General features: G+C 64.9%; 1 protein-coding gene across 1 annotated transcript; it reads left to right on the forward strand.

Moving 5' to 3' along the window:
* The first annotated feature begins 1,763 nt into the window (after positions 1 to 1,763).
* Positions 1,764 to 23,687, forward strand: LOC107521526. Its single transcript, XM_016166302.2, is given in 7 exon segments — positions 1,764 to 2,044; positions 2,047 to 2,320; positions 4,697 to 4,769; positions 15,750 to 15,842; positions 18,701 to 19,031; positions 19,760 to 19,867; positions 22,881 to 23,687. Coding segments are annotated over 5 exon segments (717 nt in total). The 5' UTR covers positions 1,764 to 1,971; the 3' UTR covers positions 18,905 to 19,031; positions 19,760 to 19,867; positions 22,881 to 23,687.
* The last annotated feature ends 3,666 nt before the right edge of the window (positions 23,688 to 27,353 follow it).

Genomic DNA, 27,353 nt, shown 5'->3' on the forward strand with positions numbered 1-27,353 from the left:
ACACCCCTCTCGGCTCCTAGGCCTTCCGCTGGCGGGAGCCTTCCTGCGTTTGGAGGAGCGCAGAGATGCCCGGATGAGAAAATGTGCTAGCATGTTTCATTCTGGGGATTAATATCATTATGAATAAGTTACTATTTTTAGGAAAATCCAAGATTTCCCAAAATAACCAAGTGAGTTATCATAACCCAAATGCCATACCTCCTACAGGCCCACGCTTTGGGGTGCAGGTGTGGGGGGTGATAGGGAGGGGACCCCTCCATGTCCCAGGCCTGCGAGATGCAGTGGTTAGGAAGGCGCTGCCTGTGCGGGAGAGGAGTGGCTCCCCTTCCCCAAGTCCCCAAGTCCCCGCGGCCGCTGTGCCACATCCCCACTCCCCGGAGGGCCGGGGAAATGCGGGCGGAGTGGAGCCGATTTGGGGGCGATGGCGGCAGAAGTGGGGGGAGCTTAGAGGAACATGAACGACACGATCCACAGCTGTCTGCTTTTAATTATAATTATCCCCTTTCGCTGCTTCCTGTCTGGCTAATGAGGGGGGGGTCGTTTTTTCCCCCTCCCTCGGCTCCCCCGCCCTCCCTTCCCTGGAACTGAGGGGTGGAGTGCGTCGGGGTCCTCCTCCCCTCCTTCCCCGGCCCTTGGTTACGAAAGGCGGACTCCAGAGGCTGGTGACAGTACGCGGAGCTTCAAGGGAACAAAAGGACAGGTTTGGGTTGCTGGACACGTCCCAGGGTTGAAGAGACCCCCCCCCACTCCGCTGGCACCCCCCACCAGCCCCTCGGCCCCCTAGACAAGGAGCCAATGCCTGCAGCCGGTGAGAAAGGGGTGAGAGGGAGCCCTGGTCTGCAGGGGAGGGGTGGGGAAGGGTGGGGAGCTGGGGTGCAGACCTGGTCTCAAAGGAGCTTTATTTCTGAGCTAGTGAAGCAGATGTAATCAAGGGGAGAGCGAAATAATTGTGATGGGAGGAACGAGGGGCGGGGCGGGCCCAGGCTGGACTTGGGGGACTGGGCCGGACCCAGCTGAGGGTGGGGGGCAGGGGTCCTAGGCGGGGTGGGGGGGTCGCCTTCCCCCACCTCCCCAAAGTCTTCCTGCTTTGGGGTGGGGAAAGAGGGACCCGGTCTTCAGACTCTGCGCGCAGCCCTGGGAACCCCCCTTTCAGAGCGTAGGGATGGCCGGCCGGAGGTGGCTGGGAAGGCACCAGGGTGCGAGAGCCCCCACCCCGCCCAGCGGAGGGAGGCGGTGCGGAGAGGGGAGGCTGAAAGCCGCGGGGGAGGGTGAGAGCCGGAGCCGGCGGAGACTCAAGTGGCCTCCAGGTCTGTGGGACAAAAGTTGGAAGGAGATTTGTGTATGAGAGAGGAGGGGAAGGGGGGGCTTTGACAATGAACTTGAGACAAACTTCATTAGCATGCAGGCCTGCTGTCTGTCACGTCCAGCTCAGACTGAGTTCCCACGCAGGCCGGGGAGAGTGGGAGGGAGCAGAAGGGGGGCTGGGGGGGCCAGAGGGAGAAAAGAGGCCCGACCGTTGACCATTGTGCCCGTCCGGCCCCAGCCTCCGCCGAGCTTCAGGCCCCGGCCCTGGAAACCAGCCCCCGGTGCCCTCCCCCTCTGAGAACAGGATAATTTATCTCCCACTTTGAATGTGTGGTCCCACCCCGCCCCTGCCCTGTGCAGATGCCGGAGCCGCCACCGCCCCACCTGTCCCCCTCCAGCTCCCCGCCTCGTCTTCCAATTGTCACTCTCTCCCTCGCGAGTCAGACCTGGATTTAGTGTCAGTCCAGCGGACAGGGACGGGGGTCGGGGAGGCTTGGGCGGAAGGGACCGGCGCGCCCGGACCTCCCAAGGGCAAGCCGAGTCCTTCGCTCTGCAGCGCTCACTCCCTGCCAGACACGCGCAGCCCTAACCCCGCTCTCACGGTCCCCGGCCACTCAGAGCTGGAGGGGGCCCGGGGAAAGGGGTGTCCGCGTGCCCCCTCTGGGGATGCGGGTGGCCTGGAGGAACAATAGCCTCCGCGGCCCCTCTCGCTGCTGCCTCAGGTCGGAAGAGGCGCTGGGAGGCAGTGGGACAGCGGAGACCCCCGCCCCGCAGAAGGGGGCTCGCGGGAGGGCGCTGTCATTTTGGCGCCGGTGGTGCGTCCAGACAGGGGCAGCACCCCCTTTTTGCTGCCTTTCCAGGGAGAGCAGCGAAAGAAAGAAAGAGGCATCGAAATTCCTGAATGGAGACAGCTGCTACGTCATCAGCAGAGCTGCGCCCTCCGGTCGGCGGGAGGCCGGGAGCCGGCGAGAGGCAGCGGCGGCCCCACGCGGCCCGCCCGTGCTCACGGAAGCCGGTGAGTGGCCATTTGGGAGAGTCTCAGCCCCCGAGACCGCTGGGCTGGGGCGGGAAGAGAGCCCCTAAAATCAGTCAGGGCACCCTAATCGCCCTCCTTTGCCCATTGACTAATGGAGGCGCACGACAATCTCAGGAAGGAAAGGCTGCTGGGAGGTTTCGGGGCGCCCGAGGGGTGAGGCATGTGCGTGGGGGAGTAATCGGCGGGCGGGGCTTCACGCCTGGCTCCCCGCAACTGCCAGGCCTGCCGCGGCCCCAGACAGCCTCTCGGTCCCCGCTCCTCCCCCTCGCCGGCCCAACCCGGGAGGCAGGTCGCTAAGTTTGCCATGGGATTGGGGGTGGGGGAGGCTGTAGGGTCGTCGTGGTGCTACTGACCCCGTTCATCCAGCCCTCCCTTCTCTCAGCCGGCCGCGGCCCGCCTCTCCACGCTTGCGTGGGACGCTGGCGTGGAGGGCAGCTGGAGGGCAGCTGGAGGGCACGTCTCGGCGGAGGCGGTGACCCGGGAGGCCAGAGCCGGGGGCTGCCGGGCTTCCCTCCCTCGCTCCAGCCCTCTCCGCCCCGAGCCCCTGAGCACCCCCCCCCCCGTGTGGGGGAGCACTGAGTCTGAGGGACTGGGGAGGTGGGGGAAGGGACGGCATTTCCAAAAAGGCGGAGACCAGAATTAGGGGTGAATCCAAAAACGTCGTACAGGATCCGGATGAACTGCATTCCCCTCTCCCTGGGGCTGTCCGGAGGGGAGAGACCCTCGCTCGAGCCCTCATCAGACCCCTGAAGGTGGCTCCTCTGTTTCATTCCTTGTTTTTTTGTTCGGACGAGCCAGAGGGTGTAGGACCATGGCACTCTTCCCGCCCCTGGTCCCCCCACATGGTGCTTTCGGGGAGCCTGGGCCGTGCTGGGCCGTGGAGACTAGCTCTGGCACCCCAGAGGCCAGATTTCTGGGCGAGGCCGAGACTGCCAGCCACCAAGCATGCACACACGTGTTCCATGCCCCCTGGGCCGCGCCCCGGCCGCCACGTCCCCCTGAGCGGTGTGTGTTTGGCGGGGGGAGGTGCAGGGCAGAGATCCAGGGTCCCCTGCCTCTGGTTTGGAGGGAACGAGGAGCCAGAGGTCCCCCACCTGCGCCTGTGCTTATCTTCTAGCGAGTCTGCAAGTTGGGGTGCGGCCCCTCTGCTCTTAGGTATGAAATGGAGGCGCCGGCCGGTGGAGGCCGCGGTCAGGTGGGTGTTTGTGGGTGGCCGAGTGCAGAGGGCCACGCGAGCCTCGCCTCTAAGGCTCTCCCTGCTCGCCAGCGCCCCGTTTCTCTGATCTCCTCTGCATTTAGGCAGGCTACCCTCTTTACTTTAAAAAACGAAGAATTAGTTGTGGAACCGAGTTTGAGGTAGAATAATTCGCCAACTCACACATCACACACACGCACGCGCACACACGCGCGCACACCCCTCTCCGTGTTTCAGGAGCCGGTCACCCATGTCACACGCATCATTCCGCCAAATCGTAATGTAGCCTGGAAGCAAAATGCTGGGAAGGGGAGACGATAACACACTGAGACTGGTTTCCATACCCGGCATTAGAATAAAAATAATAATAGCCGCTTTCTATGCACGGCTTTCGTGTATGTGGAAAGATGAGGAGAGGAAGAGGCAGAGATCGGTGGGTAGCCACGGGTCTCGGTGCCTTGGCGTTCCGCGAGGGCGTCACGGGCAGCTGGCAATGACGGAGGTGGGGAGAGCTGGGGCGCAACCCTCACGACGGCGTCTTCAGGGCTCCCCACGCTAGATCTACGGGACAGAAGCCGGCCCCTCGCCCCGGGCCTCCTCCTGCCCTGAGCGCGCTTCCCGGCAGGGCGGCCCAGAGCAGCAGGGCTCTGTGCGGAGCTGTCCCCTGGGCAGGCGACTGCTCCCGTAGGTTTAGGTTGGGAGGGCCACAGGGTGTCCCGGGACTCAGTGCAAAGCCCTGGGCCCTAAGGTTGTGGGTGGAGGTGAAGGGAGGTTGTGAGGGTGAGATTGGGTTAGTAGTCCAGGCGGATGGAGCTGGACGGCTCACACACACACACACTCACACACATGCACGCATGCACAGAGATGCACATGCACGCACGCATGCACGCACGCACACACATGCACACACGCATGCACACACGTGCACGCACACACTCACACACACGCCAGCCAGGCCTTTCTCTGGGGCTCTCCCCCTGTGCAGCCCCGACAGCCCCGAGCTCCGCCGGGGGGAGGGCAGGGCCTGGGCCGTGCAGGGCCTGTGGGCTGACGCCACAAGGACCAAGGAGTTGGTGACAGTGACGCGGGGCTCTGGGCGTTGGGGACGGAGGCTCGTGCCCACTCAGCACACTTAACCTTTGCCTTCTCCTCCTTGGCAGGAGCTGGGCACCCACGAAGAAGAGGCCTCGTTCGTTTCTGGTAGCATCGCAGGTGGCCGGCCCGGCTTCTGGGGTATTTGCTTTCTTGTTCGTTCTTTTCTGAGGGCAGCGTTGGTGTGGGAGGCGAGCGCGGCCGGCCGCCGGCTCCCACCCCGGCTCTTCCGGCCACCGCCCCGGCCCCATCGCAAGGTAGCAAGACCTGTGCAGCCACTGGTAATGGGGACAGGGCCAGGTGGCCGGAGGTGAGGGGCTGCTCTGCGCCCAGCTTCGCGAGAGGGAAGCGGGCTCCGGCCCTCTGCCTGCTCTCACGGGCTCCTGAGGGCGGGGACAGACGCCAGGGGACCCCGAGGAGCGCGCGCGCATGCGGAAGAGAGCGGAGACGTCTGTGCGGCCTGCGGCCTGCGGAGGTGGGAAGGGGCGGCGTGTGCGTTGCGGCGAGTGCGCACCTGGGGCGCTGAGGGCACCGAGTGGGCGCGTGTGCCAGGGCGGTCCCCGCAAGGTCGGGAGGTGGAGCTGCTGGACGCATCGTGGAGAAGCGCTTGCACCTTAGGGCCCAGCTGCTGGCCGTGTGCGCACACGCGTGTCTGCGTGCACGGGCCTCGCAGGCGCGCGGTTTTGCCGCTCAGGGAGACCATTTGCTGGTGGCCGACCCTCTGCCATCTCTGTCACCCCCTCCCCCGACTTCCTGGGGCTCTCGGGCAAGTGAACAGTGCTGGCGTCCGGGACAGGATTGGGCGCAGGTGGGGAGGCAGTGCCTGGACAGGCCTGAGGGATGCCGGCCGCCTCTGGCAGGAGAGAGGCCCGCGGGTGGGGTGGCTGGTGCTATCCCCAGGGACAGAATCTTCCAGATCATGCCTCCATGCCCTCTAACCTCATTGGCCTATATGGAGATTTAAATATATATAATTGTTTTTCCTACCACTTCAGCGTGTTTAAATACCAATTCTTGTTTTTATTTGTTGCTGTCCCATAGACAATGCAAATATTCTATAGCAAAAAATAGTGTCGGATAATGCCTATCGGAATGACGCACACCCGGGACAGAGCGGACCTCGGAACCGCCCTCCTCCTAATGCAGCCTTAATCTGCGTCTTCACGGCAAACTAACCTGATAATTGAAACAAAGAAAAAATATGCTTTTTATTTAATTTCCTGAGTATTTCAAGAGAGTGGCTTAATGCCAAGGCGTATTTCGGGACCCACATGAGAGAAATCTGTCCAAAAGCTGCGTCCCACAGCGTCATGGAGGCCGAGCTCCGGCCGAGTTCCACCCGCGGCCCCTTCGGGCATGCAGACTGAGAGTGGGCGCAGACCTGCGGCCGGGGGCCGGGGCGGGGAGGGCGCTGGCGGGGGACGCGGGCTCCCAGGCTCACCCCGACACTTACTGTCTCCGATCAGCAGCAGCGAGGCAGCCCCCCAGAACTTCCCTGGGAGGACTCGGGGTGGGGGCTGCAGACCAGCGTTCTGTAGGACGCTGCGGGGCCTTAACGTGCGCGGGAAGCGGGGGCCTTTCTAGGGAGACGGGCTGCTGTGCCATGCGCAAAGGGGACCGACGCACCCTCTTCCCTACAGCCCCTCGCATCAGCCTCTGACGGGGCGGCCTTGTCCGATTTTAGATGGCAGAAGGGGCTCCTCTGGTGAAGGAGCTAGCCCATGGTCACTGCCAGAGGACATGCAACAGACAGTGCTCCCCGTCCCCTCCTGCACCCGTCACAGACCCCATGGGGCACACACTTTGCCAGAGCCCTCCCCGCCCCCCCACCCCCCGTAAGGCGCTCGGGGTCTCGGGGTCTCACAGGAGCACCGGCACCTTCGTCCGTTTGTTCGTTAATGAGTTAATGATGCGCATCGTCTGCTTTAGGCGTGAGTTAGATGCCATGGACCCGAGCATCTGTGGGTTTGCCTCTGCCCACGAGGGGCTGTCCCATTCACCACTGGAAGTGGTTTCTGTTTTGAAACTGGAGCAGCTTGGCTTAGCTGGACACGCAGACCCCGCGAGCCTGGCACGGACACTTGTCTGCTTCCTTCCCGACCCGTCGCCTACTGCTCCCTCTCCCCCGGAATAAGGACAGAGGCCCCTCTGCCTCCGAGTAGGGCTGGGGGGAGACCCAGACAAAAGCAAACAGAAGGGCAGTCGTCAGGAACATGGACAGAGAGGGGACTCTGCAGAGTTCTGGGATAACTCAGCCTGACCCCCCCTTTCTTTTGTGGGGCCTCCTTAAATTCAGATACTCTGTTTAGGCTGGGTGCCTCTGTAGAACCCAAAGCCACAGTGAGAGGCAGAGAGAGTTCGTTCTTTATGAGCTAGTTGGAGAAATTTAGATAGGTACCCATTTCCCTCCTGACCCAGGTTCTGAGGCAGTCCAGCTGAGTCTGAATTTCGGCAGTAGGGGTGGGAATGGGGGTCTCCGCTGGGCAAGGAAACCTTTCTGTCCTCCCCCCTCCCCCACAAAAACACAGCAATGGCTGAAAGAGAAATGAGGTTCATGCTCATCCAGCTGCCTCTGGCTGTGCTGTCAGGATAGCCCTGGCCAGGGCCAGGGGCTGTGGCGATGACCTCGGGCCCCACACAGGACAGGAGACTTCGTTGGAGGTTGGTGACAGAGAAGAAAGGGATCGATGTTAGCTAGCAGGATGGCCGGCTCTTTCCCACAAGCCCACCCAGCCTTCCAGGCACTGAGTCAGGGGAGGAAGAAGGGGAGAGAAGTTCGCTTATGGTGCCTCTCAGGGGTCTTGTGGGAGGCCCACTGGGAAAATCTTTGTAGGGGGAGTTGGTGGTGTGTCTGGGCGAGGGTGGGCCCTGTTTAGGGCTGCCGGAATGTCTAGAGGACATTGGGTGCTCTCTGAAGGGGTGTGAGGTAGTGTGCCCAGGGATATTGCAGGTTTGTGGGCACAAAGAGGGAAGGCAGAGAGGGCCGACCTCCTCTGGGGCTTGGGAAATGCACTTAGCAGCACCCCAGTGGGTGGATCCGCAGATGAGTGTTTGGGGGGAGCATCCCCCTGTGAGTGTTTGGGGGGAGCGTACCCCTGTGAGTGTTTGGGGGGAGCGTCCCCTGGTGCTCCCCCCCCCCGCATTCCATTCTGAGTGGTAGGGCCACCTGGGAGGGGCCAGGAGGAAAGGAAGTAGGGAGCAGACATTGTCTCTTTTCTTCCCTGTCCGCGTTGGCTGTCGGCCGGTGTGCTCCCAGTTCTGGGAGGGCGAAGAACTGACACTGTGGAAGCTTCTAGAAGGCCCTTCCCTGGAGCCCCTGAGACCCTGTGGGCTGGCAGACGGGAAAAGCTATCCCAAGCGCGGCCTGGGGAGGCCCCGGGCTGGAGGAACCCGGCAGTCTGCCCAGCTCCGCGCCATCTGGTAGGGAGGCACAGAGGCTCCTGGGCTGCGCGTCTGGAAGTGTCCCCCGCCTGGCATCCTGCAGCCCTTATTCAGACATCTCCGGTGTCGAGGGGAGCCCCAGATGAGACGCACTGGCCGTGGGCTTGCCTCTGACCCAGGCAGACAGCGTTCCAGCCCGCTCTGTCCTGGACTGCACAGAGGCCGGCCCCCGGGGCAGATGGTGCGATCTGGCGGGGCCTGGCGGCTAAGGTGGGGCACCTCAAAGTGTACCCCTGTTGGCCTAGTGTGCAAGGATCGCTAGTAATAGGAGCAGCCCATGTTAAGGGGAGGGACAGGCTGCATGTTTCTAAGTTGTAGGGTTTTTTGCAGAGGGCCAGAGAGTGGGGGGGGGGGCGCTGGGTCGGTTTGGGATTGAACTGCCTCCTGGTAGGCCCACGGCTCGGCTCAGCTCAGCGGGCGCCGGCGGGCTCTCGGGGAGCTCCGGGGGGCTGTGGCAGTCTAGCTCCGCGTGCGCGTGGGGGCTTGCCGATGCCGCCGGGGTTGGGTCGCGGCATTTTGCGGCTCTGGTTGTCGGGGCCGGTGGGGAACCAGGTGGGGAAAGGCCGGAATCTGAAACCTCGTCGATGGCGGGGTCCTTCTCCCCTTGACCCCAGCTCTCCAGGAGATGGAACCGGGTCGGGGCTCGCAGAGGGAGGCGCCCGGGGCGGGCGCAGGGAGGGAAGGCGCTAGCAAAGGCCTCCGCGGCTGAGTCCGAATCTGCGCGCGCGGCCCAGGCGGAAGCCGGCTGGGATCCTCGAGCCTCCCCCACCTGGAATTTGGGTGCTCCTAAGAGGTTCAAGAGACAGTCCCGTTTCTGCACGACAGGAAAGGAGGCCCGGCCTCGCTCGGACGCGGTCTGCCGATGGGAGGCCCAAACCTCCAGAATGTCCCCCTCACTGTTTGAGATTGACAACTAACAAGAAAGGTTCCCGCCCGCCCTAAAAGGTTAGGATCAGGGTCTGGGGGGAATCGGAACCAGGGGAGCACAAAGAGTAATCTCATGAGAGGGGGAGTCTCGGGTCGTCTTTTCCGCCTTTGATTTCTGGTCCTGTGCAATCTGCCCAGGGCCGCAGTGGAAGGTGTGGGACTCCAGAAAGCGTGAGGTTGGGGATCAAAGCCACGCACGGCAGTGGATTGGAGATGGCAGGCGGGTGTCGGGGGTGGGTGAGGCTGCGAGGGGCTGGGAATCGGCACACAGACGTAGTAGTTCCTCCCTGCTCCCCGCCCTCCCCCCATTCTCCCGAGGAGGGGCGCCCCAATTGCGCGCTCGGGCTCAACCAGGGGCGGGGGCGGGGCGACGAGGCGGTGACGTTAGAGGCAGCGGCGCCAATCCCAGGCCGGCCTGGGGAGGGAGCGTGAAAGGATGAATGAAAAGTCCGGAGCCGGAGCGCGCCGCGGCCAGAGCGGCGGCAGAGCCCGAGCTGAGAGCCGGGGAGGTGCGGCCGGCCCTGCCCGCCCCGCTCAGCGCCGCGGGCCGCGAAGCGCGCGCGCCGCCGCCGCGGCGCCCGGGGCGCAGGGCCGCGGCGCTCCGCGGGCGGGAAGGGGCCAGGCAGACCGCGCCGCAGAGCACGGATGGGCACCCGGGGCTCCACGTAAGTGGCCTGGCCGGCTTGGGGCGCGAGGGGGGCCGAGCCCCACACCTCTCTCGGGGCTGCCAGGACCTCCTGGGCAATCCTGCTTCTTGATGGGGACCCCCGCCAACCCCTAAAGAGCCCGTCGCCTGGGACCCCGGGCCACCTCCGCCGCCCTGGGTGGTTTCTGGAGCTCTTCGTGCAAAGCCGCTTCTCTGGGGAGTCCCGCAGGGCCGGAGGCTTGGCTCGCCCGTCCGGCCACCCTCCTGGGTCCCCTCCCCGGGGGCGGCCTGTGCCCTCGCCTTCTTCCCGGGAGAGACTCTCTCGGGAGTCTCGGCGTCGCCCCGCCCCGCCCCCACCGATTTCCCTGTCCCTGGACTGCCGGGATTTCCCTGTTTCCCACTAGGGTGCCTCCGGGGTTTGACCCCCGGCGTCGCTGCCCGCGCCCCTTCTAGTCGGCAGCGGAACCGGCCCTTTCCACGCACGGGCTCCGCTCCGCCCTCGCGGGCTGGGAGGCGCGGCGGGCCGGCCCCCCGGTGCAGGCGCGGGCTGGGGGAGCGCCCCGCACCTGCCCGAGCAGGGCCATGCAGACCCAGCGAGGCCTCGCCTGGGTGCCTGCGGTCCGCCCGGGTGGCATGAAACGCCCGCGCGTCCCTGCCCCCCGCGACCAGCGGAACTCCCGCTTCCGACTCCGACGCGGGGCTTGGGGGCCCCGGGCCAGGGGCGACGCCCGGACTTCGCGCCGCTGGCCGGCGCGTCGGTGTCTCTGAGCCGCTGAGTGGTTCGGTCTGGGGACTCCGTTTCCCTTTTCGTTCCCTCATCCGGCCCCCTGTCCCTTCCTCCCACCCTCACCGGCGGGGGCGGGCGAGCGGCAGGCAGCGGCAGCGGCGGCGCCGGCGGCGGCCGGGAGGCTGCGTGGAAGAGGCGGCGGCGGCCAGGAGGCGGGGTTGGTTGTTATCTTTGGTTATCTAGCTGTATGAGTGGTGTGGAGTCTTCATAAAGCTAGATAACCGAAAGTAAAAATAACCCCATACACTGCGCAGGGGGGCCCCGGGGAGGCGGCGGCCTGGGCTGGCGGGCGCGCGGGCGGACCGGGGAGGCCTGAGCCGGGGCCTAGAGCCGCGGGGACCCGCGGGCCGTGGGCGGCGAGACGAGGACCCGCGGCCCGCGGGCCTCGAGACCGCACTGCTCCGGGCGGCTTTCCACCCCGACCCTGGTCCGCGCCCGGGGGCGGGAGGGGGGCGGGCTCCGCTCGTTCGCGTTAGCCAGGTGCAGGGTCTCCCCCTGCCGGGCTGGGGGGAAGGGAGAAGGGGCGGGCGCCTGTGGCTCCCTCACCCGCCGGCCCTTCCCGGCTGTCTGCGGGCTGGGTCACCGCGGGGTCGCAGCTCCAAGCCAGCGCTGTGGAAACCCAGCGGCAGGGCTGTCCGGGGCTCCCGGCCCAGGCCTCTCCCTTGGGCGCTGGTGACAGCTTTCTCCAGGCTCCCCACCCTGGGCCGGGGTGGGGGCTGACAACGTCACCTGAGGACGCTGGTCTTTCCGAGATGGCCCCCTGGAGCCATAGAGGTCTGTCCAGCGCTGCTGGGAGCTGCGTGGGGAAGCCGAGACAGGTGGAGTAGGGCTGGGGGCGCGGGGTGGGGGGAAGCCGGCCAAGGGGACAGGGAGGCTGGGGAGGCCTTCCACCCTGCCTGGGCTCTGGGGCCGAGTCTCCATGCCTGTCCTTACAGCCTGCGACCTGAGCTGATGTCTTGAAAAGCTTCTCATGCCAGCTTTGTTTTTACTTACAGAAGGGTCGAGTTGGGGTCTTCCCGGACCCCCACCTTCCCACCCGTCCTCACGCTCAGCGGTCATCTCCAAGAGCAAACGACCTCAAGGAGCTCAAACACAAAGGAATGTGTGGCTTAGTATTTATGCTGCCCAAAGAAAGCAAAGAATTAGAGATTAATCAGGCCATTCCTGAAAGAATCCATTTATCTGGCCTGACCCAAATATTTTAAGCAAAAGGGTGTTTAGGCGCAGCTGAGAGGAGCAAGGTCTAGAACCACCTGGTAGAATAAAAGTCACTGTGGCCGAAGCTGGAAACGCCCCCGGCCCTTGCTACCCCTTCCCGGCCCTGGCTACCGCTCCCCTGCCCGGGACAGGGCAGCCAGGAGCAAGAAGGGGGTGGGGCTGGGCAAAGTGGCTTCGTACTGACGCCCGTTTCCAGTGTGAATTTCACATTTCCTCCCAGGGACTGATTTTATAGCTAGAAGATCATAATCCGATTCTATAGTATGTGGGAGAAGTACTCGGGACTCTGAACTGAGATGCTTGGGCTTCGGAGAGCCTGGGGGGCCTTTGCTCCTTCCTCCTGAGATCTGGAGGGGGAAGACCTCGAAAGGGCCCCTTGCTTTTTGAGCTGTTTGGAATTTGGGGTGTGTGTGTGTGTGTGTGTGTGTGTGTGTGTGTGTGTTTAGAGGGAGGCGGTTGGGGGCAGGGTACGGAGAAGGGGAGCAGGCTGGGCCAGAGGCGAATCCCGGAAGGCCGCAGCCGGGAGGCGGTGCCCTCCACACCGCACTTCCTAGCAGTGGCGTTTTCCTTTGATCCGCCTACACGGTGAGGTCGCTGTTTTTAACTCTGTTTCACGGATGAGGAGCCACAGGCTCCACGGTGTTGCTGACATCACTCCCTGGTTTCAAAGCCAGGGCCTTTCCCACCGCCCTCCACTCCGCTCAGCGGCGGGAGGGTCTGGGGAGGGTGAGCGGACGATGACCTGGGGAGGGGCGGGGCGGGGAACCGGCGTGGGGGAGGGGGCGGGGAAGGCCCTGAGATGCAGGGCCTGCTGGCGACCATGGGCTGACAAGGAGAAGCACCAGGAAAGATAACCTTTTTTTTATTTTTGACTTCTCACCTCGCCGGTTGGAGATGGGTGCATGGGACCTGCTGGCACTCATCCGCGGGAGACTTAGAACCCGTGTGGCGGGCACGGCGGGCTCATGCCATCTGCGAGCCATGCTTCCCCTTACTTAGCACATGTGACGGGCAGAGGCTCCAGGGCCCTGGGGTGCAGGGCTCCCGTCCTGCAGATCCGTGTCTCAGTAGAGGGGGGGATGGAGGCCAAGAGGGATGCGGGGGCTGGGGGGAGGGCGAGCGTCAGCCTGCGGGTGCCTGCGGGTGTGTGGGTGGGGTCGTCAGGAGAAGGACAGGTGACCGCGTGAGTGTCTGCGGGTGAGGCTGAGGCGTGAGTGGCGTGCGGCCTCGTGTGAGTTCGGATGCGTGTGGTCCATGGTGGGCAGGGAGCTCAGCTGTGACATCAGGGAAGCCTGGCCACTTACAGGTGCAAATCTGCTCGGGGAACAGACACGCTGGGATTTGAGGGGTTTTTCCCAAATGCAGACCTCACAGTGACACCAGAGTCCTGCCTTCCGCCTCCCCCAATGTTTATACGAAATAGCGCCCTCTCCAGCTACACCCCCGCGGGAGGCAGGCGAGCGGGGCGAAGGGGGCCGGGAGGGGCCTCAGCAGCGGCCCCCAGGAGCGTCTTCCTTGACACCATCGCATCTCCGCCCGGGGCCAAGACCTGTTCTTCCGACCTTGCAGCTCCACCTGTCTGTCCTGGAAACCAAATTTCAAGCTACTGTCTTTATTCCTGTCCTCAGCTCTTTGTCCCCATACCCTGCTGCTGAATTCTGAGCCCGGGAGTTCAGAGGCGGTTTTCTCCTAAACATCCGACTCAAGTTCTGTGTCGCAGTGATCACCCTACCCTCACCCTGAGACACATCTGTCCTGATCCTAGGCAGCGAAAGGGCCTTGTGGAAACGCCCTTCCGGTCGTGAGAATCGCGCCAGTCAGCAAGCCCGGGGAGGGACAGACACAGAAAGAGCGAATGTGAGGGGACCCAGGTCCACGCTCGGGGCGGTAATTCGCGCAGACGTCTGAGCCTCCGCTCGGGCATGTTCACGACGGCGCTGTAAGGCGGTGTATCCACAGGTTGTAACCTACAGCGAATGACGAATCAGTGTGGAAGAAATCACGACCCCTGACGATGCCTCCGGTGGAGAGTGATTCCTAGACTGTGGGAGAATCGACTCCGGGACCGCACGGCTGACCCCAGAATGCGCAAGAGCAGCCCTTGGGCGTCATCTCTACTGAGGAGCTCAGAGCGTTTAAGCTCGAGGAAGTCCCTCCAGCTGGGGGCCCGGGCAGGCAGTGTCTGAGCCAGGGGAGAGGAAGCGGTCTTTGGGAAGTCAGGTAAGGGAAGAGGCTGGAGTCCCCCAGGCAGAGTGGCTGCCGTGTGTTTCCCTTTGAGGGATCTTACTGATTGTTGGTAAGAGGACTTACGCTTGGCGAACTGACTTACGTAGGAAGGGAGATGTGGTACGTGTAAATGACAATTCCAGGTTGACTCCGTCAAGCTTCTAGTTACTAAAAACGCAGTTTATTGGATTAAGAGACCAGTCAGGTTGTGGGTACAGTTAACAAACCTAGCGGACCTGCCGCTGCCTACCAGCGTGCAGACGTCTCTGCAGCGCCGAGTGACGAGTGACGTGTGTCCTGCCCCCTGGCCTGCCCCGCCCCACTGCAGGTGACCCCCAGAGGAGCGCCAGCCCCTCTGCGTTCCCCTGCACCTGGAGGTCCCAGAAGAGTGTTCTCCGAGGTTTGGGAGGTTTGGGAGTCGGCACGGTGACACGTGTGTCCTTGCCTCCTCCTCAGCCGGATGTCCTGGGCACAGGTGGCGCGGGCCCTTCCACTTCCCTTCCCTCGCTGCCGGGACCTCAGAGATCTTGGGGGCATGGCACCGTCTCGCCCAGAAGCAGGAGAGGCCAGCTTCCCGAGGAGATCAGTGAGTTTAGGTTAATGCTTTAAATTGTTGGAGGGAGAGAGGAGACCAAACTACGAAAACATTCGTAGAGCTTTGAGGAAGACGAGGAGTGGCTTACGGAAGGTGAGGGTAGGTGGGCGCGCATGGAGACAGGGGAGAGGTGAGGGAAGAGGGGAGCCCCTCCTCGCTGCCCAGGCTCTCCCAGGGCTCGGAGTGGCACCCCTCCCCCTGCCCTAATCCCCCGTTAAGGCTGCTCCGAGTTTGTTGTGACAGGGGCTGAAGGCGGCTGAATTGCTGTTTGCTGTGTCTGCTAATTGGGCTGAAGGGCTGGAATCTGGGCACTGAAAGGGACCATTGTTGCTGTTTACCCTCCCGGGGGACCTCCGGGGTGAAGGGGAGCAGCGTGCCCTCGGGGGCATCGCACCCATTCCCCGTCTGCGGGCCGGGGTGGGGAGGCAGCTCTTCTCGTGGCCTTGGGGTGGTTTGAGCGTCCACAGCACAGGAAAGACAAGCCCAGCGCCTGAGCCGTGGGGTCATCGGGAGCTCCAGGAGAGGGGTCACATGCTTGTCCTCCTCCCTGTCCGCTCCCTTCTCCGGGGGGGGGCCCTAAGGTTGCCTCTTCCTCCACCTGACCGGCCTTAACCCCTGCGCTTCCTACATCTGCTTCCTCCCCGGCTGGTGGTTTTCAGCCTGGTTATGCACTAAAATCACCTGGGTGCTTTAAAAAAAAATGCCGCTGCTTGGGTCCAGCTCCAGACCAGCGAAATCAGAGCACCTGGGAATGAGGCCGAGGCCTCGGTATCATTGAAAAGCTCCCCCACTGCCTCTAATGGGCGGCTAGGGTTAAGAACCACTGATGGATGGGCTTATCTCTCTGCCTGGGACACGCACGTGCGCGTGCGCGCGCACACACGCGCACACACCCTTTCCTGTCCCCCTTTCCTCCCAGGCTCCCGGTACCGATCACACCACATGCTTCCTCATCTTCACGGCAACCCCTTGCAGCGGCCCCAACATTTGGGATGGAATGCAGAGGTCTGCGCCCTGCCGACCACCGCCACCTGTGCTCTCCCCCGAGGGCGGGCGTCGTGACTCTGCCTCCCGTGGGCTTCTAAGTAGGACCCAGATGAGGACTGAGCTAATCCAGGACAAAGGGGTGGGAGGTTCAGAGTTCCCTGGCTTTTGCGTTCTGCCTCCCCCAAAGTAGCACTGGCAGTCTGGAGAGCTTCCGAGAGGAGAGACTTTCGTGAGGAATACATCTGCCCCTCGCCTGGCTGTTTCCAAATGCCTCTGCTTCTTCTCTCGCTCTAGCTTCCCACCGTGGCGGCCGCGTGCGGCACCCCGCCCCCTTTCCTGCGCACGAGCGTCAGAGCCGCCTCCAGCACCACGGACAGCTCCCGGGCGGTGAGTGAGCCGGCTGTGCGCGTCCCTCCGTGGGGGTGAGGAGGGCCCTCCTGCCCGCCCGCGCGCGCGCGCACCGAAGACTCGGTGGGCGTTGTTTGCAGGCAGCCGTGGAGTCTCTCAGGGAGGGGCAAAGGCTGAGGGCAGCTGGCGTTCCGGGCCAGAAGATCGGGTTTGTCTGCCTCGGGGAGTCCTGACGAGGGGGGCTGCTCCAGCGGTGAGGAGGGTGAGGGTCAGCGTGCAGGAAGGACTCAGCCATAGTTCTTGTGAGACACGGAGTGCGGAGTGCACGGATCAGGTCGAGCCTGAGATGCCCTCGGCCCTGCATCCCTCATCTTACAGATCTCAGGAGAGCGGCAGAGGTGTGGCCGACGCCCCTCAGCGGGCCAGTGGAAATGCCGGCCCCGCCAGGCCAGGCTCCTGAGCTCCAGCCTGGCCCACCTATGGTGCCCGATGCCTCCTTCAGGCGGCTGCCTGAGCTGGGCGGAGCAGCCCTAGGGCTGGGGGGGAGAGTTCCCAGGGTGATCCCCCACGAAAAGGACGGGGTGCCTGTCTGGGCATGCGAGGTGTTCACGCGCGCCAGCGAGGCGGGCGGCTGCCTGCTGTCTCCGCGAGGGGCTTGGAGGGGAGGCCTCGGGCAGAAGCGCAGGGGAGGGCGCACCTCGAGTAGCTGGCTGGCAAGCCCGCGGGAGAAAAGGCGAGGGGGCCGCCATCTGCCAGGGCGCGGAGGCCAGTGGCTGGCCACGAGGAGTCTCCAGAGGCCAGCAAGAGTCACGCAAACTGGAACGGGGCCTGGGAAAGGCCCTTCTGTGTGCCCGGGCCTGCTCCCCCAGCACCGGGAGCCCAGGAACAAAGGGGCCATTCTCTCTCGGATGTGAGGCTGCCATCTCCGGCTGGCAGTGCCAGGTGGTGGGGGCATCAGGGGGTGTCACTCTATTATCCCCCCCAACTCCTGGGTCCTCTGGGGCTGGATGTTGGGGAGGTGGGTGTTCCCGGCCACGTTGCCATGGTAACCACCCCAACCCCCACTTTCCAAAGCACAAAGAGACAGCTCTCACCCCCGCTCCCAGGAAGAACCTGGGTCTGGTTGGGAATCTTCCCTGGGGAACCCTCTTTCTGATGCAGGAGCCACGGCGGGCCGGGAGGGAAGGTCCCGCCGGCGGCAGGGCGGGCCCCTTGCGCTCGGCCCCACCCCACCTTCCCCGCAAGCTCTCCTGTCCCTCACCTACAGCCAAGGCCGCCCTGGGCCTTCTCAGCTGCAGCGACCACGCCTTGAGCCCCTACTCTTTCCCAGAAGCGAGGGATCCCCACTGCCCCCAGCAAGCCTCCAGGCTTTGGGAACGGAGAGGAGGGGGTCACCCCTGCCACCCTCCATCTGCACCCCTCCGCCATTGCTCATTAGGCATTCTGCCCCCTCCTTCCGCTCGTTAAGCCTTATTTGCATACATTTGCATAATACAGCTCATTTGCATTCCAGGAGGCTCGTGGTAGGAGCCAGGAATAAAGGGGCGGGGGACTGAGGAAGAGAGAGAGGGGAGCGATTTTGTTTTCATCCGAGGGTGTGCGTGCCGGGGGAGGCGGCAGGAAGGGGACAGAAATAAAAACTCACACTACTTTCTTTCTTCCCTGGGCCCTCCCTCCCCGCGCCACACTCGGACCCTCGGAGGTGCCAAGGGGCCGGCCCCTCTGTCCCTTTTTGTCTCGCTTCCTCCGGCCTTGGCTCCCCAGCCTGGCCCCCCACCTTGCCGGGCCGGCCGGGAAGGAGGCGAGGCTGTGGGAACGGAAGCAGAGGGACAGGGGCGCCATCTTAGGTGGCCGGCGCCTGCGAAATGGCGCCCGCGACAGGTGCGGGCCGGGCGCCAGCCCTGGTCGGCGGGCTCGGGCAGGGGGCCGGTGGGGAGCGGTGCCGCGCCCCCCACGGGTGCCGCTGGGCGAGAAGGAAGGGGAGCCGGAGACGGCCGCCCCGGCGAGCGGCAGGGCAGGCCGGCCGGGCCCAGGCCCGCAGGGGACCGTGCCTGGCGTGAGGCGCCGGGGCGTCGGAAGCGGCAGCATGGGCAGGAGGGGCAGGCGGCGAGGGTCTCCCCCACGGCGGTGTGCTCGAGCGGAGGCTCCGAGCGTGTCTTCCCTGGCCCGGCTGTCTGGCCCCCACCTTCCCAACCCCGTGAAACTGGGCCCGACAGCCTAGGCCAGGCCGGGGCCTCCACGCAGCCGCGGCCGCGCTGTCTTCTCCCTTGGCCTTTGGCTCCCGCCCTGTCTCTCTCTGGGTTCCGTTCATCCACCCTCTGGGTCAGCCGGTCCTCCAGCCAGAAGCCCCCGAGGGTCGGCTGCGGGCTGGTTCCCCCTTCCCACTCTAATTCACTGTCACCACTTAGCCATTCCTGAAGGGGACCAAAAGATGGGTAACGGCTGATCCAGGGGATGCAGGCAGGGGGCGGGGTCGTCCCTCAGAGGTGGGTGAGAAGCAGGTGGTGGAGAGTGGGCCGCACTCCAAGGCCAGGCACTGCGGAAGCGCCGGGTGAGCAGCGGGGCTGGGGGCGGACGGGGCACGAGGCGGACCTCGCTGGCTAGGAGCCGCGTGCTCCGCTCGGGCGGGATTCGAGGGTACTGGGACACCAGCTGACAGTCGCCGGGGCGCGCGTGCAGGCGGTGGCGGGGAGCAGCACATGGCCACTCCCGGGAGGGACAGAGACCCCCACATCTGGCCGCCCACTGACCAAGCGCCCAGCCAGACACTTAGGTGGCTCTCAGCCCCTTGTAAACAAGCGAAGAGACGTGCCAAAGGCCTGGGAGCCACCTGAGCAGGGGGTCCCTACCTGCCCCCCTTAGAATCGCCCATCACAGTCTCTCTCACGCTCACGCAGGGGTCTACTGGAGCTCTGGGCGGGGGTATGGAGAAGCCGAGACTGGTCCCCAGCACTCGGGTGGCCCGAGGTCGGGACAGGAGCTGGGCCGCCGGGCCCTGCAGTGACCAACAGGGAAGTGGCTTCAGTCCCGGAAACCTCTGGAGGAGGCAGCGCCCGAGGGGTCACGTATCCAGGGCTCTGAGAGGCTGCAGCGATGTCTGAGGCGACAAGGCCTTGCTGGCCACCGGGTAGGAATGTGGGGGATGGGGGTGCCAGCTGCCCTCCTTCCCCAGGCCCAGCCTCTGCACAAAGACCTCTCTGTGAGTGGCCACGGAAGTGGGCCTGTCAGGTGAGGGGCTTAGCTCCCCAGCACCCGCCGAATGGGAGGGGGAACGGGGCTGGGGAGGGGAGGCCTGAGGGGTGGCCTCAAGTGTTAACCAGGTCTGGGGGGAAACAAGCTGCGACCTGGCCGGGCTCTCACAGTGAGGCCCAGGTGGAGCCTCCTGGGGACAGGCTCCTGGGCCTGATCTGGTCCGGACCAGTCCGCAGTCCCCAGGCCCCGCCGCCCTGTAGCTCCCGACCCGCCAGGCCCCTGCAGCCCCTTCCCCAGCCCTCACTCTCCCAGCTTCTGGGGCTGAGCCTCATCTTTCCCTCCGGCTCCTGCACGGGGCCCTGCTCCCGGGAGGCCTGTGCAGGGAGAGTGAGCAGTGCTGAGGAGTCCCCGGGCCACCTCGGTTCCACACCCAGCCTTGTCCCCGTCCCCCAGGGAGGCTTTTGCCCTTGCCTGGCCTCAGGGTCACTGATTCTAAGCAGAAGTGTGGACAGGGCCCTGCCTCTGTGCACTGTCCTTCTAATAAGTGTTTGCACTGGGGGCCCTAGAAGCAGAAGAATGACAGCTGACATGAACTCAGGCGGCTCCGGGTTTGCGAGACGGGCCGGGTCCCCAGGAAGGCCAACGAAACGAGGCTTTGGTTTTCGACTCGGATTGGACAGGCTGGTTGGGGTTCAGATTCTGGCTCCCCTCCCTCACTAGCGGGTGCCCTCAGGGCCGTCTCCTAACGTCGCTCCCTTCCACAGTTCTGAGGCCCAGGTGGGCCGAGTGAATGTCAGCGTTCTGGTAGGCTGTGCACAGACATCCCATCATCCTAGATGCTGAGTGACCCAGGGTCAGAGGAGCCACTGCAGGTAGGTGGCGACCTGGGGGAGGGCCGCGGGGGTCTGGAGGTGGGGCCTGGCTGGGGAGGACGGGGCACTTGGTGTGAGAGAGCCAGGCTCCGCGGCCGGCTGGGGCAGCTTCGTCCCACACAGGCCAGCATCTTGCTGAGACCAGTTTGGAGGACACGTTTGTGACAGTTGGCTGTGGACCCGTCCTTCTCTGGAAGGTCCCCCTGCTGGCCCCGTGTTCACACGGACCAGGATGGGGCAGGGGCAGTGGGCTCAGTGCCCCGGCTGCCCGAACCCACTCTGCCCCTCCCAGCTCTCCAGGGCACCGGCCGGACACGTGGCCTCCCTGAACCGGGGCGCCTGCTGCCTCCAAGCCCTGCCACGCAGGACCCTCCAAGTCCTGGTCTGGGGGTTCCTCAGCATTGTCAGGAGTGAGCTGATTGGGACCCGGTCCGGGGAGACTGGGCGCAGGAGGGGCTTTGTCTCCGGGTGGTCCTGCGCCCGTGTGCCAGCGGGCTGGAGGGGGAGCCCCCAGGTCTGCGCGGACGCGGCGGGCGGGGCGGCATATGGAGGGGCGCCCTGGGCACGGGGCATGAGCCTCGCCCGGCTGGGGCTGCCTTCTGCCGGGTTCACCATCTGGCACCAGCTGGCTCCCCGGCGCTGCCCTGCAGCCAACCAGACTCCGGTTCTGCCGTTGCCATGGCGATCGGCTGCCATCTTGTCCTCAAGTCACTACCTCGGCTCTGGATTTTCCCATGGGGTTCCTGGAGGATGGGAGAAAGGTCCCTGGGGATTTGTCTCTTCCTCTCGATATCCATCCAGTGAAAGTCCACATCGATATGCGATTTTTAAAAATACTGCAAGTGGAGGCTTAGTGTCTGTCAGGCTCTGTGCCAAATACTCCCCGTGCCACTTAAGGTGGCTGAGAAGCCAGTAAGGAGATCAAACTTAAGAGGTTCCCACCCAGTTTCCTGTTTCTGCGACAGGTTCTTCCTCCCAACCAGGAAGTCGTAAAACCTTGCTAATTCCTTCGCGGGTCCAGCGGCTGGAGCCCGGTTCCTGGAGCCCTGGCTGGATGTGGCTGACCCGAGACTTAAGGGGCGCTGCCCGCAGCTGGGGTCCCTTGCTTGGGCTTCCTGGGCTCTGCCATCAGAGAAAAGGGGTGTCTGTGACACCAAATGCTTGGGAATTCCCTTCCTTTCCCCCATCCCCACCCCCAAAAAGTGGCAGGATCCAGAGACCCTTAGAATGCTGGCCTCCCAGGCGCTTGTGGTTGCGGGGGAGGGGGCTTGGGGAGGCAGATTCCCCCTCCTGCCATTGAGGAGGTTCCAAAAGGATCCCCGAGACAACCGGGATGGTGAGAATGCCCACTCTAGACTCAAGCAGAAGGCACAGAATGGTCACCTTGACCGGAGGGCACGTAGGAGGGCCACTGAGCAGGGGCCGGCTTTGCAGAGGGAACCCGGAATGAGGTGCAGGAGCAGGTGGGGGGAGGGTGGTCGGCAGGGCGGGGCTGGGGTGATTTATGGGGTCCTGAGTCCCCCTGCCACCATGGGTTGCTAGGGGATGCTCTGTGGGCAGAGAGCAGCGGAGACCCTCCCATCTGGCCCCTCTGCCACTCCAGGGAGTGCCCTGGAGGCAGCTTCATCCACAACCCTTCCCAGGCCCGATGGACACCAGCCTCCTCTGCTGGTCGCCCCAGTCCAGCCGGCCTGGGGCTATGAGTTGTCCCAGGCAGCCTGAGGATCTGGAGCGGGTTCGGGGGCTGAGAGGGGCATGCGGGGGCCAGCCCAGGGGAGAGGAGGGCCAGAGGGAATCAAGGGCAGAGGCCAGGAGGAGCTCAGGTTTGGGGGAGACCAAGTCCCGATCTTTGGGTAGCTTCCAGTATGATAGGCAGGACAGACCTCCCATCCCCACCCTCTGCAGGGCGATCAAGGTCAAGATTAGGGGCCTGGAGAAGGGGGCCTGGGGTTGCAGGTGGGGTTCAGGAAGGAGGAGGTGGGGCAGGGAGGAGGGAGGTAAGCCTGGAATGTCTGAGTCCAGGTTGGGGGGTGACAGGGACCTGGGTGGAGGCTGGGGGGTGACAGGGACTTGGGCAGAGTCTAGGTGGAGGGGCGACAGGGACCTGGGCAGAGTAGGGGTGCACAGGGACTGGCCCAGGTCTCCTCTGAGATTCTCCGATTTTAAAGCCCTTGGAGAAGTCACCCTAGGTGCACTGTGGGGGCCTCCAAAGCTGCTGGCTCCCCCTCCCACGTGGGGCAGGCAGGGAGCACTGGGCCCGCAGCCCTGCTTCTGGGGCCCGCTCACCCTCAGCCCTAGGCACAGCCCGCCCCTGGGGAGGGGGGGTAGGGGCTGACCCTCATTAGGCCACCGGCTGCTAGTGTAAGCCCTTCCTTAGCTGTGGTCTCCGTGAATCTGACAATAGCCCTGAAAACCGGGCCATGCTGTCCGCGCTCACGAGGGCGTAGTCACAGCCCAGAGGACACGCGGCTCAGAGGTCTGGGGCTCTCGCGTTGGGCCGAGCTTCGGATGGGGCTTCCTGGATCCCCAAGCACAGGCTCCCGCTGCTCGCGCTGGCCTCTGGCAGAACGTGTCCCAGACGCGGTGGGAGGAGCTGAGAGGAGAGGGGAGCAGACAGGCAGACTTCCGGCAAGTTCTGGGGAGGGAGGGGCCGTGCTTCTCAGGTGCAGAGCTGAAGTCTGAAGGATGCTGGGAACAGTCTTTGCTGGTCGAAGACAGGACGGGAAGAGGCCACAGGAACTGTGGAAGTCACCCAAACACCCCAGGGTGGTCCCTGGACAAGGGAAGCATGCTCCTCGCCTTCCTGAAGCAAGTCCCCGGGGCGTCCGCCTAATCTCCCGCCTGCCTGGCATCTGCGTCCCCACCCCTGGCATCCCTTCCCGCCCCCCTCGGCCCCATGGCCCTGGGAGAACACCTGGAAGAGGTGCTCTCCCTGGAAGCTTGTCCTCTGTCTAGGCTAAGGTCACCACCAAAAAGAACCTTCGTCCCTTGACACTTGGACGTTTCTTTTCAGACCAAAAAGAACCTACATCACGCAGTCGGCCGGGGACCCTCTGAGAAGCCCTCCTGGAGTGGCCGGAGGTTGACGCCTCCTCCGAGGAGCCTTGGAGCAGGGCGGAAGCAGGGAGGCCCCAGCCCTCAGCCTGGCAGCCCACCCACCACACCTGGAGCCACCTGGGACCAGACAGCTTCACCCCTGCTCCAAGCCCACTGCCGTCCTGCCCGGCCTCTCCTGCCGTCCAGCCCCCCCCACCTAATAAAGACTCTTGACCCCTGAACAACAGGACTGGTGGGCGTGGATGTGCCTGTGGGCCGGGGTGGGGGGAGCAGAAAGAGAAGAGGGGACCCTGGCTCCGAGAGACCAGTGCTGGAAGCCGCGCCCGCCCTCGCCACAGGCGGGGGGGCCATGCGCGGACGGCCATGGGGAGTGCGGCAGAGCCGGCCTCGGCCGCTCCCACCCCCCCCAGCCACGCCGGGCCTCCTGGGGGCGGCACGCTGACCTGGTCACTCCCGATGCAGAGCAACGGGCCCCTAGCCGGGGACGGCCTCCGTGCCGCAGGGACCCACACAGTGGGAGAGGGTGCGAGGCCAATGGGAGGCCAATGGGTGGCCCTCTGCTCCCCCACGAAAGGACCCTTCCTCAGAAATGCCCCCCCCATTCTGCCACAACACGTCTGTATGCGACACCTGCCCGAAGACGGCCCCTCGCCCGGGAGAGAGCCCCTGCTGGACGGCGGGCAGAGTCCAGCTCCCAGCGCCTCGCACGCCGCCCAGCGCGCGGCCTCCCAGGCCTGCGGTCTGAACCCCGGGATCTTTCTAAATAAAGGCTTATGATAATACACATGGCGTGGTGCTACCCACACAGAGGACAGGTGTGTCTGCTTCGGGCCCTGCCCCCGGCCACGCCCCTCCTGCGCCCTGCAGCGTGGGGGGGGCACGCGGGCCCGCTCGGAGCACAGCGCCCCCAGCTCCCCTAGGCCATGACTCCTCACTTGAGGTCAAGCTGGAACCTCAGGGCCTCTCGGCACCTGCCCTGGGCCCCGGGCAGGAAGGAGCCTCCCATAGGAGCTGCCTGGTGTGGCCCAGCTCCTCAGAGCAGGGGAGGGCTGTGTCCGGGGTCCTCGGCCTGGTGGGGGCTGTCAGGAGAAGGCCCCAGGCTCCCCCCAACCTACCTGCCAAGGAGCCCTGGGTCCCCCACAAAGACGGTGTCTGGGAGGGCTGATCGAGGCAGAGGAAGCTGCTCCGTTTGCACAGCCATCTATCTGGCCTACTCAAGGGCTTGCCAGCCAGGAGCACGCTCCCTTCCCAGGTTCCCTGCTTTTCCGGAACCTTCCGCTGCCCAGCCTTGCAGGAACCTCTTGAGGGAGGTGGACGGGCAAGGGCTCCGTCCCTGGGAAGTGGGGGTGAGTGGAGGCAGGGTCTGGCCTGGAGGCCGCCCTTCCCCTGCCCCCTGGGCCCCAGAGCCTGCCGTCAGTCTGCACCGCCTCTTTACCCCCTGGGCGTTGGGGGACCTGGGCGAGGAGAGACAGCAGTGACTGAGGCCAGCCCTCCGCCCCCTTGAGTGGCCTCCTGGTTTGGAAGAGAGGCTCCCGGTGAAGGAGTCGGGCAGGCGTGGGAGCGGGGAGGAGGGACAGGGGAGCAGGGCGCCCCCCTCAGGTGGGAGAGGAGAGGAGCGAGGGGTGGGCGGAGCGATGCCAGGGCGGGGCAGAGGGGCGCTGTGGAATGTGCTCCCAGAGTCCTACTGAGCATATGCAGATAAGGCCTGTCTGTATGCAAATGAGACCGTCTGTATGCAGATGAGGAGCGGGCCATTGTCCTCTGGGGTTACCATAGAGCCCACCCACCCCCTTCCCCCAGGGCACCAGCTGCAGGGCAGCCGGGAAGAGGCCAGGCCTGGGGAGGGGCAGCAGGTTAGAGTTCAGGAAGGACTTGCCAAAGGAAACCGGCCCCGTCCAGCTCCAGAGATGAAGTGGGGACCAGAGGGGGTCTGCGGGAAGAGTCAGGCAGAAAGGATGGGGTGGACTGTGAAAGGACGCCCCAGGACACTGGCGGAGGCCCCAGGACGCAGGCCGCCTGGCCGGACGCCGTGGGAGGACCGGAAGGCGTGTGCTGAGTGTCCAGCCCGTGCTAGGTCCCACACAGTGTCCTTGCCAGCCAGGAGCACGCTTGGAGAAGTCACCCTGAGGCCCGGACAGGTGACAGGCGCACGCAGGTCCCACGGTTTGCAAATGGCAAGGCCCTGCCCGTCTAACTCCACAGTGGCCGCAGCTCAGACCGCCCCGGTGAGGGGGCCGGGAGTCGGGGGCTGTGCCTAGGTGGGCCCTGTGGCCCCTGGGCTGCAGAGGGCTGAGCACTGGCGGTGGGGGGCCGGGTGGGGCTGCTGGGGGTGGCCAAGGGGACAGAAACCGAGAGGGGGACAGCGGATGCCAGGGAAACAAGCCCAGAGGAATTGGGGGGGCAGCCCTCCTAGCTCGGCAGACCCCAGTCCAAGGCCCTGGGCCCCCAGGCCAGCGCCCCTTCCTGGGCCTGCAAGGCGGGAGTTGGGGTGCCCTTGAGCGTGGCCTCTCCTCTTCCTCCGGTGGCCCCCACGTCCAGTGGCGCAGCCAAGGCCTTTGTGGGGGAGCCGTGGGGAAGAGAGGCCCCTTGTCAGCTCATTCATCGGGCCGGAGGCTCGGCGATGCCAGCCCCCGGCAGCCGCTGGGCTCTCCTTCCTGGGGGTGCCAGCGGGCCCCCGCCCACTGCCGCTGCCTGCTCCCCGGCCCTGTCATTTCCTGGAGCCTTGGAGCTTTGGCCCCGGTCCCAGCTGAAGGATGACGGGGAGCCCCTGCCCCCGGGCCCCCACACCTCGCCTTTCACACGCTGGCACCAGACCCGTGGGAACGCGGGATGGCAGCTGGGCACCGGTGCCCAGCTCTGCCCACCCCCAGCCCAGCCGACCTCGGGGAGGAGAGAGGAACACGCCGCCCCCAAAAAGCCTCTCCAGGATGGGGCCCTGGAAATCCTTAGCACTAATTATGAATCTGGGGACAAACGAGGCATTTGCAAGTCAATTAGTGACAAAACTTTCCCAGGACAGAGCTTCCCGAGGCTCAGCCTAGACAGGGCCACATGCTGGCTCATGCCGTCCCTCCCCCTGCCTCTGTCCCACTCGAGGCTCAGGGATGGAGGCCTGAGCGGGCGTGAGGGGCCAAGGGCAAGGCTGTGTTCTGTGGAGGTCAGCTTAAGGTCACCATCGGGCTGCCACCAGGAAGGAGACAGGCCGTGGGGACCCTGGCCTCAGTTCCACCTGCAGCAGGACACCAGGGCCAAGGAGGCAGCTGGCCTGCCCGGGGCGGCCCGGGTGGGTCGCCGGAAAAGTGGAAGTCACTGTGAAAGGGCCAGGAAGAGACGCTTCCCAGGGAACGCAGAAACCAGGGCGAGAGGGGGCCACGGGAGACAGGCGGTCCAGGCACCTCTGCCCACGCCCCGCAGGAGGCACCCGGCCCGAGGCCGTCAGCTACTCCCGGGGGGACTTCAGGTGGACAGCGCCATCTGAGCCTGATCTTGTCCCTCCCAGGCGCGGGGGGTGGGGGGGGTGGGGGCTTTTGCCGGGCAAGGGGCTCTCTGCTGGGAAGACCCCTTAATTGAGGGAGGAGGGGGAGGGAAAGGGTTGTTTGGGTAAAGGCCCTAGAGCCAGTCTGGCCATTTTAGGGAGATTAAGGGATTAAAATGTGTTTGAGGGACTCAAGCTGAGGGTGGGGGCTGAGGATCTAATTGCTGCCTTTAGCCAGGGCTGGCCTGGCTATTGGGCCGGGCGACCAGTGGGGGGCGCCTCTCTTACAGCGGGTGGGTGAGGAGAGGCGGAGCCCAGGCGCTAGGAGGGGAGCCTTTTTCCTCACTTTGAACACCCCCCCCCTCCGCTGCCAGGGTCAGGGGCCCCCGAGAGGCTCGCCCTGCTGCCCTCCGCGAGGCTGCCTGCAGCGTTACCGGTCCAGAGAGCCTGGAGAGTTTGAGGGGCCAGGAAGGAGAACACCTAGGTCCCCAAGGGTGTCGTGGGCAGACCACCTAGATTCCCACTAGCCCTGTGCCCACAGGCAAGTCGCGATGCTCCCGGAGCCAGCATCGCCCCTGTGGGGTGGGGCACAGCGAGGGCCTGGCCTCTCGGCTGGGGAGCGTGGGGACCTCCGCTCGCCCCCCTCCGCCCCGCCTGGCCGTGGGCCCTGTGTCCCTGCCCCGTGTCCTCCCACAGGCGACGCCCTCTCTGCACATCAGCGTCGCATCGGAGACACGGGTGCGTCCTGCCCTTCCTGTCCCTATGGGACCATGCTGAGCGCAAAGGAGCTGTGCAGGCCGCGTCCCGGCCTCCTCATCGGAAAAGCGCGGGTGCGCAGGAGCCACGCGCCAGCGCCACCGGGGGTCCGGTGAGAGGACGCGTGCGCAGCGCTGGGCGCAGGCGCACCACACCCGGCGGGGCTCGGCAGCCTGGCTGTTGTCTCGGTTATTAGGG

Source organism: Rousettus aegyptiacus, unplaced genomic scaffold (assembly GCF_014176215.1).
Source record: "Rousettus aegyptiacus isolate mRouAeg1 unplaced genomic scaffold, mRouAeg1.p scaffold_m13_p_17, whole genome shotgun sequence".
NCBI lineage: Eukaryota > Metazoa > Chordata > Mammalia > Chiroptera > Pteropodidae > Rousettus > Rousettus aegyptiacus.